At 59.8% G+C, this 10340-nt stretch overlaps 1 protein-coding gene across 1 annotated transcript; it reads left to right on the top strand.

Moving 5' to 3' along the window:
* Positions 1-2788: 2788 nt before the first annotated feature.
* LOC309797505 (forkhead box protein J1-like) lies at positions 2789-5918 on the top strand (the record flags this gene model as incomplete). The annotated part of the gene is made up of 2 exons (XM_082646022.1): positions 2789-3464; positions 5151-5918. The coding sequence occupies exons 1-2, from the start codon at positions 2967-2969 to the stop codon at positions 5916-5918; spliced, it is 1266 nt and encodes a 421-aa protein (XP_082502148.1). The 5' UTR covers positions 2789-2966.
* Positions 5919-10340: the final 4422 nt, after the last annotated feature.

Below are 10340 nucleotides of genomic sequence, written 5' to 3'. Positions count from 1 at the left end.
CAAAAAAACAAACAACCCAATCCAAAAATGGGCAGAAGACTTAAATAGGCATTTCTCCAAAGAAGATATACAGACTGCCAACAAACACATGAAAGAATGCTCAGCATCATTAATCATTAGAGAAATGCAAATCAAAACTACAATGAGATATCATCTCACACCAGTCAGAATGGCCATCATCAAGAAATCTAGAAACAATAAATGCTGGAGAGGGTGTGGAGAAAAGGGAACACTCTTGCACTGCTGGTGGGAATGTGAATTGGTACAGCCACTATGGAGAACAGTATGGAGGTTCCTTAAAAGACTAAAACTCGAACTACCATATGACCCAGCAATCCCACTACTAGGCATATACCCTGAGAAAACCATAATTCAAAAAGAGGCATGTACCAAAATGTTCATTGCAGCTCTATTCACAATAGCCCGGAGATGGAAGCAACCTAAGTGTCCATCATCGGATGAATGGATAAAGAAGATGTGGCACATATATACAATGGAATATTACTCAGCCATAAAAAGAAACGAAACTGAGCTATTTGTAATGAGGTGGATAGACCTAGACTCTGTCATACACCGTGAAGTAAGTCAGAAAGAGAAAGACAAATACCGTATGCTAACACATATATATGGAATTTTAAAAAATGTCATGAATAACCTAGGGGTAAAACAGGAATAAAGACACAGAACTACTTGAGAATGGACTTGAGGATATGGGGAGGGGGAAGGGTAAGTTGTGACAAGGCGAAAGAGAGGCATGGACATATATACACTACCAAACGTAAGGTAGATAGTGGGAAGCAGCCGCAGAGCACAGGGAGATCAGCTCGGTGCTTTGTGACCGCCTGGAGGGGTGGGATGGGGAGGGTGGGAGGGAGGGAGATGCCTGAGGGAAGGGATGTGGGAACAGATGTATAGGTATGACTGATTCACTTTGTTATAAAGCAGAAACTAATAAAAAAATAAAATAAAAATTAAAATAAAACAATAAATACTTGGGAAGAAAAAAAAAAACTTTGACTCAAGACAAGCTGGACATGGAGGAGTGAGAGAGGGCAAGGGGTAGAGGAAAAGACATGTTTCTGGGTGGGAGCTGGTGTACCATCCCCCGGGCACAGCTCCTGCCCAGAGGCCTGATAAGGAGCCCTCACCTCCACCCACCCCCTTCAACCAGAGAACTTCCAACTGCAGCTCCTCAATAACTGAAGAGCAGGAAAGCTGGTGACTGGAGGGAGGCTGGGGGAGGGGAGGAGGAAGGACCACAGTCCACCGTTAGTCCGTCACTTAAAGGCTGGTGAAATGAATGGGGCAAATGACCCCAGTCAAAGAATTTGGCAAGTCCACGGCTTTCCTGGGTTTCACCCAACGGCTCTGTTTCCTCGGCTACCTGGAAAGGAGGGAGAGCACTTCCGAAGAAGCCTCTGGAATGTCAGCTTCTGGGAATCTTGCTGAGGACGGGGCGGGGAGGGGGCGCTTACCGGGAAACACTGGATTACCCTAGCCGCCTTGGGGTGCCTGCGACCGGGGCTGCGGTTTCTGCGGACCTGAGCGGCAGGTGGCATCGGAGAGTCAGACCTGCTTGCGGGCACCAAGACGACACTCGGTCGGGAGACCGGGACAGGCCGCAGAAACGTGAGGAAGTGCCACTCGCAGCCCAGAGGAGAGGAAAGGAAAGCCCCAAGCATGCACCCAGCCCTGGCCCCCGCGCCACGGGCTGCGTCCCAGGAGCCGTCGCCACCTCTGAGCAGCCCAGATGGGAAGGGGGTGGGGCGGAGGACGGTTCCCGCGGCGAACTGCTCGCCGAGGGCCCCGGGGCCTCTGCGGGAGCGCCGAGCCGCGCGCCTCTCCGAGCCCTGCGCGGGTCCGTCGGGCGGGAATGCGCGGAGCCGGGACGCGGTGGCGGGTAGGGGGCTGGGTCGCGCGCGGGAGAGGGCGGCAGGAGGGAGCTGGAAGAGAGTTACCGCGTGAGAGAGCCGTTAAGAGCCCGCGGTCTCTTTGGAGATGCCCTGGCCAATGGCAGAAGCGGAAGCTGTTTATATGGGCGGGGCGTCGCCACGGCAGCAGGAGACGCCTTGCGAGCGGCTTTCAGAGAGGCGCCGGCGGGCGTGAGTGGCGACGAGGATTGCTGGCTGGGCCCTGGAGCTGGGAGCAGAGAGCCGCGGTGAGGGTGGGCGGTGGGAGGAATTTCTTTGAGAAGCTTCCTTTGGCCCGGGCTGCGCTCTGAGCCAGGTAAGGGACGGGGAGGGCTGCCGGCCGTGGGAAGGGAGGGCGTCAGTACCAGCCCGCTCTCCCATCCGTCCCCGACGGAAGTGGAGGGCCCGGGGACTGACATCAGAGGCGTTTGGGGGACACTCACTTCCCACCCCCTTATAACTCTCTGTATTGTTTCCTTCCTTCCCCTTGAGCCCCATCCTAATATCCCTTTTCAAAGATCAGACGACCTCCCCCGCCCCCCGACCCGTCGTACTGCCCTCCTGGACTCTCTCGCCCCATTTCCATTGGTTGTGGACGGAGAGAGGGGGGTTAATTCCCCGCTTTGAGGGAGAAAGGGGTGGCCTCGCATGCCCCTACACTATTCCCTCGTTGGGCTAATTAAGTCTCCTCTAAAAGATCCAAGAGGAAAAGAGCGAGGCGAACCCCGTGTGGGTCGCACCCCCGGGCACACCTTCTGTTTCCCAGACGTCGGCAGTAAAAGATCCTCCCCAGCTGCAGGAAGGATTTTAGTAAGAGCCTCCCCCCTCGCCCACACTCTCCCCTCGGGGGTGGGGAAAGAGGGCTCAGTTCCCGCTCTGGTCCCCGCAGGCACCACATTCCGTTTGGAGGAGGCTACCCCCGGATCGCGGGATGGAAGCCCGCTTCCGGGAGGCTGCGTAACTGAAGCCGCGGGAGTCAGCGGGCCGGAGAGCTCGGCGGCCACCCTCGGCTCGGCTCGTGGATGTTGACAGCCCCCTCGGAGAGTCCCCGCAGATATGGCGGAGAGCTGGCTACGCGTCTCGGGAGCAGGGGCAGCGGAGGAGGCCGGACCGGAAGGCGGCCTGGAGGAGTCCAACGCCCTGAATGACAGCCTGACCAGCCTGCAGTGGCTGCAGGAATTCTCCATTCTCAACGCCGAGCTCCCCGCCCTGCCTTCGGGGGACACCGACCCCCACGGCTCCCACGAGCTGGCAGGCTCGGCCGAGCCGGGGTCTCCCCTGGCGGCGGACCCCGCCTGCCTGGGGCAGCCGCACACACCCGGCAAGCCCACGTCCTCCTGCACGCCGCGGAGCGCCCCCTCGGGGCTGCAGGCCTCGCCTCCCGACGACGTGGACTACGCCACCAACCCGCACGTGAAGCCGCCCTACTCGTATGCCACGCTCATCTGCATGGCCATGCAGGCCAGCAAGGCCACCAAGATCACCCTGTCGGCCATCTACAAGTGGATCACGGACAACTTCTGTTACTTCCGCCACGCTGATCCCACCTGGCAGGTAGGGAGGCACTCCCTCCCTCCCTCCCCATGCCCTCGCGGACTGGACTCACATCCCAGATCCGCAGGCCAAGTAGGCGCGGTACGGCCAGGGCCCCGAGAGAGGAAGGCCGTCCAGGAAGGACCTCAAGGGAGCCCAGTGCTTGGACTGCTGCCCCTTTGACTTCAGAGACGGAGGAGGGAGGATGTTCAGAGGGCTGCAGGGGTGCCGACATAGAGGTTCAAGGGGAAAGAACTTGTCACTCATCCGGCAGTCTCAGCCCAAAGACCAGGGCTGAACTATGCGTGGACACAGCCCCCCAGGGTAGGTTGATGGACTGAGGGACACATTTTTGTCCCAAGTCCTGGAATTCCTCGACACTACCCTCCTCAAGGTCAGTTTGTCAGGGCCTGACTGGAGGCAGAGCATCGTTCCTGCCAGACTCTGCATCCCGCCTGCTTTCAGTTGGCTGGAGGGGCTGTGGGAGGGGAGAGGGGCGTGCTGCGGGGTGTGAAGGCCATCGGTGTCCCAGTGGAAGGGCTACGGGGCCTTCCGAAAGCTGCTGTGCCAGCCCCCACCCCAAGCCCTCCCTAGTTTCCTGCCTACACTCCTCCCCCTCTTCTCATCAACCTCCCTGGGGGGACAATTACCTCAGCCACGTGCTTTCCACAGGGGCTCTTTCCTCCCACACTGGCTTCATGTTCCAAGTCTCCGGAACCTGGCACAGAGCAGCCAAGGGGCCCAGACCACCATGTAAACCTCCCAGTCTTGCCAGGGGGCACTACTCACCTGCCGGCCCCACCCACCAGGCCCCAGACCCCTGTGCCCCAGCGTGGTTTGGACTGTGCACCCAGGCGTGAACAAGGCAGGATGGTGATTCAGGCTGGGCACACGCTGCCCTGAGCCTCTTCGACCATCAGGATCAGGGGCTACTTGGGGACAGAGACCCTGAGGATGCACAGATCCTTCCCTGTGGCACAGGTCACAGGATCAGAGTTCCTGTAATCACAGCTATTCCACGATTGCTTGGGCCCTGACCCTGGGGCAGGTACCATTTGTAACCTTGGTGAGAAAGCAGAGACCCTCCACCACCCCCCACCCTACCCCAAGCCTGAGAGGCCCCAGGAATGAGCGCTATGCTCTTGGCTGGGTAATAATCAACTGAGGCCTCAGAGCCTGGGGTGGGAGGAGGGGGACATGGTGGGTGAGGGCCCAGGCCAGCAGCCGGCTCTAGAAACAAGGAAAGTCATCAGATCCTCCCACACTTCATCCCCCCCACACACACACACCCTCACACCCACTCACTCATTTCACAAACAGAGAAGGCCAGCCAGGCCCAGGCAGAGGGAGATGGCCGTCCAGGACCTGGGGGAGCCAAGGCCTTTGACCAGAGGCCGCAAGCAGCGGGGTAAGGGAGGGAGGGCAGGACAGGCTGGCACTGAGAGCCACCCTGCGGCTCAGGGCTCGGATGACCGAGCAGGCAGATATCCTGGCCAAAGGGAACAAAAGCCCCCGACAGCACTCCCAGCTCCTGGTGCCCCGTGGCTGGTGTCCCAGAGCCTCCCGCTCGGAGCAGCGCCTCTGTCTCCCCTGCCCCCATCGGAGAGAAGGTGGTGGTGGGACTGGCAGTGGCGCTAGGAGCCCCCCATCACTGACCCCACCCACTCTCCCAGCTGTCTTCCTTCTCTCCTACCTCCCTGTGTCCAGAACTCCATCCGCCACAACCTGTCCCTGAAGAAGGGCTTCATCAAGGTGCCTCGGGAGAAGGACGAGCCAGGCAAGGGGGGCTTCTGGTGCATCGACCCCCAGTACGCCGAGCGGCTGCTGAGTGGGGCCTTGAAGAAGCGGCGGCTGCCCCCAGTCCACATCCACCCGGCCTTTGCCCGCCAGGCCGTGCCAGAGCCCAGCGCCGCCCCATGGGCCGGGCCACTGACCGTGAGCACCGAGGCCCAGCAGCTGCTGCGGGAGTTCGAGGAGGCCACTGGGGAGGCGGGCTGGGGTGCAGGCGAGGGCAGGCTGGGGCGTAAGCGTCAACAGCCGCTGCCCAAGCAGGAGGCCAAGGTCCCGCGGCCCTCCAGCCCCCTGCTGCTGACCCAGGAGGAGCAGGGTGAGCTGGAACCCCTCAAGGGCAACTTTGACTGGGAGGCCATCTTGGACGCTGGCACGCTGGACGGGGAGCTGGGCACGCTGGAGACTTCGGAGCTGATCCCGCCGCTGAGCCCTGCCTCACACGGGGACGTGGACCTCACCATCCATGGCCACCACATCGACTGCCCTGTTACCTGGGGGCCTCCAGCGGAGCAGGCTACCGACAGCCTGGACTTTGATGAGACCTTCCTGGCCACATCCTTCCTGGAGCACCCCTGGGACGAGAGCACCCGTAGCTCCCTGCCCCCCGAGCCCCTCTTTGAGGCCGGGGATGCCACACTGGCCTCTGACCTGCATGACTGGTCCAGGCTGGGCGCCTTCTTGTAAGAAGCCAGGCCCTGCCCCACCTCCAGACAGCACGGAAGTCTGGGCCCAGACTGCCCCCCTCCCCGCCAGTGCAGGCCCATGGACACCCTACCGCCCAGGCAGGGGCTGGGCCAGCTCACCCCACCAGGCCACACGGCCCCCAGCCCAGGCCATCCTCAGATTCTAGTCCAGCAGGCTGAGAATTGGGGCCCAGGACCCAAATTGCTGCCTCCGCTCCCCAGCCCCCCATACACACAGTGTTTCATTGATCCACTTCTTCCCTGCCCCAGAGACACGCTAAGGGCCCTGCACTATGAGAGCTGCGGCTTGGAGGGGCCCTGGCCAAGCTGGAAACATCAGTACAGGGCCCGCCCCAGAACACCTTAGCTTCCAAGCTTCTCTCTCTCCTGCTCTCCTCCCCAGGTCTCTATCCAGAGCAAGTTCCCAGGTACAACCAATGCTGATTAGGTGACCGCAAATGAACACCCAAGAGGCCTCTCCTGGCAGTCTGTGAGGAGGAGCTAGGCGGAGGGGGGAAGAGAGAGGAGACAGAAAGGAGGCCGGGGTGCCGGGTGGAGCCAGGAGATTTTCTAAGGCCTCTGGGATCTTCTGGCTTCATCCCTAGAGGTGGGGCAGAGGGTATGTGTCCCTAATCTTTGAGCCCAACTTGAGGCTGAGAGCAGCGGGGAGATGGGGATCTGGGGGTTAGGGGCTGGGGCAGCCAAGCTGCAGAGGGAAAGGGGACAGACAGACTAATGTAGTGAGTGTAGCTAGAGCTGAGGCTTAACTGGGAGGGACGCAGTGCTTGCTAGAACCACTGGGACCAGGAATGGGGGGATGGCCCCGTGCCCTTGCTTGCACTCCTGCAGGGGAGTGTCTTGCTCCACCATAAACGCCCTGGGCTGCATCCCACATCCACTCTCCTAACCCATCGGGCAATTTAACCTTTTTCATAGAAAGTGATTTACAATAAAAACATTTTTAAAACTAAAGTTTTAAAAAGTCTCAAAATGGACCTGCTTGCAACTTTCTCTGGGGAAAAGCATGGGCCAGTTTTGGGGAGGCCACGGCCCAAGGGGGAATGGCTGGGAGGAAGATGGGGGGCACCAAAGGCCTGCAGAGTGTCCCCTGATGCACTCCTCAGGATCTCTGGGTGCCCAGAGAGAAAGGGGCTGAGAGGCGGCCCTCGGGGGTCCCCTGCAGCCAGGGCCTCGGCACCTCTCTATGTGCAATGGGGAGACTGTACCCACAGCCCCGAGGAGCAGGCGGCAAAGGAGGCACAGCCCCCTCCCTGGCCCTGGGGACTCACTCACAAAGGCCGTTCTTGCCCAGGGCTCGGCTCACGTTCCCCACCTCGCCCAAGTTGAGGGCCTGCCCAGACTCACCTGCGGTCCTCGCCTGGGCCTGTCTCCAGCTCCTCCCTCCCTTGGTCCCTTCCTGAAGGGACAGGGTGTGAGGTCAGAGGGCCCCAGCCCCTGGGGCCCCACTTGCCACCCTGGGGTTCATTCACCCCGCCCAGGGCCTTCCCTCCAATGCAGGTTGGGGCTGAGGGAGGCCATCAGGGCAGACGGAAGACGGGGTGCCTAGACCCTACAGCTCCAGCCTGTGAGGAATCAACGTACCAGAGTTCTGATGGGGAAACTGAGGCACAGCAAATATGTGACACTCAGCAGGCACCTTTCCACCCCCTCACCCCAGCTTTGCCTGGAACCCATCTCTCCCCCGAGCCTGCACCTGGCCCCGCCAGCACGCCCTTGTGGTGCACAGCCCCTTCCCCCAGCACTCACGTGCACGTGCGCACAGACACACACACACACACACACAAACGGGCACTGTCCTACACAATCCTGCCCAGCCTCCACGGGCCCCTTTCTCCTGAGGCCCCTTTCTTTCCTTGCACTGGAGGCTGGCTCCAGGACAACCTGGCATTCCCCCGCCAACTTGCTGCTTTCCCTTGCTAATTACTCAAAATATTTTCGAAGGGTGCGCACACTGCAGGGCCAGGCGGGTTGGGGCCTTACAGAGCTCAGGAGGCAGCCCATCCCCTTCCCACCGCTTGCTGAGGAGGCTGCCCCAACCTCCCTCTGAGACTCCCTTCACCCCCTAAGCAACGACTCCCTCCCTCTCCCCACCACCCTCCGGCCTTCCTCCCCACGCTCCCCAGCACTGGGGGAACATGGGGGCTCCAGCCTCTCCACTGGTCCCCAGGCTCAGCCTCCAGCCCCCGCCAAAAGGGGTACATCCTGGATTGACAGGTGGGGCCGGTCACTGTCCCCCCTCCTCACCCTCTGCCTGGGCCCATGCTGGGGGAAGAGGGGCAAGGTCAGGGGCTGGCAGAACTGCCTGCCAGGTAAGAAAAGGCTGAAGAAGCTTCTGGCTGCCAGGAAGAATCCCCAGGAGCTCCTGAAAATCCCTATGCTTGGGACTAGCGTCTCTGGGGCTGGGACCCAAACACTGGCACTTTTAAGGGTCCATGGATGCTGCCAACGAGCAGCCAAAGCTAAGAGGGGGCTCCGAAGCGGCCACAACACAGGGCTTCACACACCCTTTCAGCAGGCAGCGTTTGGGGGTTGGCGGTGGAGGGGGCGGGAAGTGTGAGTGGATCCTGTCCCTCCTATTCATCCCTGCCCCGGCCCTTGGCTGGGTGGCTTTTTGAAAAAACGTTCAGTGACTCCGTATTTATTTAGAGATTCGATGTAATCCCAGTCAATATATATTTTGCGCCCTTAACAGTAAGTTGCAGACAGGCTGCCCCATTAGCACTAGATACTTTAGTGTGTGTTTCCTTAGAACAAGGACACGCCTCCATAATCCCAGTACCACCATCACAATCAGGAAATGAACACTGACCTGGTAATCCCATGTAACCGCAGACCCCCTTCACGTCTTGCAGATCACCCCAGTAATGCTCCTCTCCATTCCAACATCCCAATCCAGGACCCCATGTTGCACTGAGTTGTCCTTTCTCTTTTGCCCTGTGTGGCTTTGAGCCCATGACTCAAGCTCTCTGGGCAGGTTTCGCATTTCCTTTGATCTCCACTTTTGAGGTGAGAAGCCCTTCAGCCACTTCACCCTCAGGTGTGGTACAGTCCCTTCCCAAAGCAAGAAGCCAGCTTGCTGTCTCCTCACTTTCCACCTCTTCCCTATCCTCCCTCCCCCATGTATCGCCAGCCAGGAAAGGGATGAGGGGCAATGTTCAGGAACTCAGTGTTTGGGGACCCTCGCCGTCTGCCCACGGGACAGGCCACCCCCAGCTCTAGTGACGGGAAGGCCCCCGGGATGGGATTCCATGCTGGCCTGAAGCAAATGCGCCAGGCCTCCTGAAGAGCTGAGCTCAGGGCAGGAAACACTCTTCTCCCCGCCTCTGCCCCCCTCAACATACTGGGGACCCAGACTTGAAGAAGGAAGGTCATGTCCATGGTGTCCTCCCAGATCAGCACCGACACCGTCTCCTCCATGTCCGGCTCCTACATCGCCCCTGGCACGGAAGAGGACGGGGAGGCTCTCCCCTGCCCCCGGGCCGCCAGCAGGACCCCCTCAGAAGAAGGAGACGTAAGAGAGGAGCATGGGATCGCCCTCGCCGCTCTGCTCTGCTCTGTACTCGAGTCCCAAGGAGCTCAGTCCAGGGCCTGCCAGGGAGATCGGCAAAGCCCCCCAGTGCTCGGGAGGGGAGCCCTGGAAAACACGGTACCGGGTTGTTGAATCACAGACTCCCTCAGATGTGATCTTCCATGTGGCACCACTTCTGTCCTGAGGACTTGGTTTGGGTTTGCTGCCAGGCGAGCTGGGTAGGAGAGCCGGTGGCATCTGCACCTTGACTTTTGTTGCTCCTTTGCAGGTGACGCCAGCAGCGTCTCCAGACTGCAACTTTGCGGGCCTCGTCGCCACCACTGAAGAGCAGGATGCAGAGGTAAGAGCAAGGTGGACGCTGGTGCCCCTCCCCGGTCAGAGGGACTGCCGGCGCTGGCACAGGATGCAAATAGGATGGGGGCTCTTCTGGAAGAAGCCTTCCAAGGTGGTGCACTTGGATCTGTTAGAGGCAGGGTGCAGAGCAGAGGGACTGTCCGGTTAGCAGAGGGCGCTGGTCTCAGCGTAATAGGCGTGGGGTGAGTTCCAGAGGGAAGTCTTCCAGGCCAGACCCTTGAGAGGGTGTTTGTCCTCCAATTCACTTAGTATTTACCTGGCACAGGCATCTCACATCTTCCTGGCACTGGGGGACACAAAGACCGAGTGACATGGCTTTTGCCTGCCCACACCCCCAATCCACCCATCCCACCCATCCCGGAGCTCCATCTGATGGAGGAATCAGAGTTATAACTCAGCGTGAGAAGTGCTCTGACGGAGGTGTGCCTGAAGTATATGGAATGCCCAGCTCCCAGTGGGGACTCTACAACTTTCTCTTGAGCCAGATGTTCTCAAAGGAGTATCTGGATGGGATTGGGG

Source organism: Mesoplodon mirus, assembly GCF_964341445.2.
Source record: "Mesoplodon mirus genome assembly, contig: HAP1_SCAFFOLD_657, whole genome shotgun sequence".
Taxonomy (NCBI): Eukaryota; Metazoa; Chordata; class Mammalia; order Artiodactyla; family Ziphiidae; genus Mesoplodon; species Mesoplodon mirus.
Note: the sequence above shows the minus strand (reverse complement) of the source record. Positions and strands in the feature narration are given on the sequence as shown.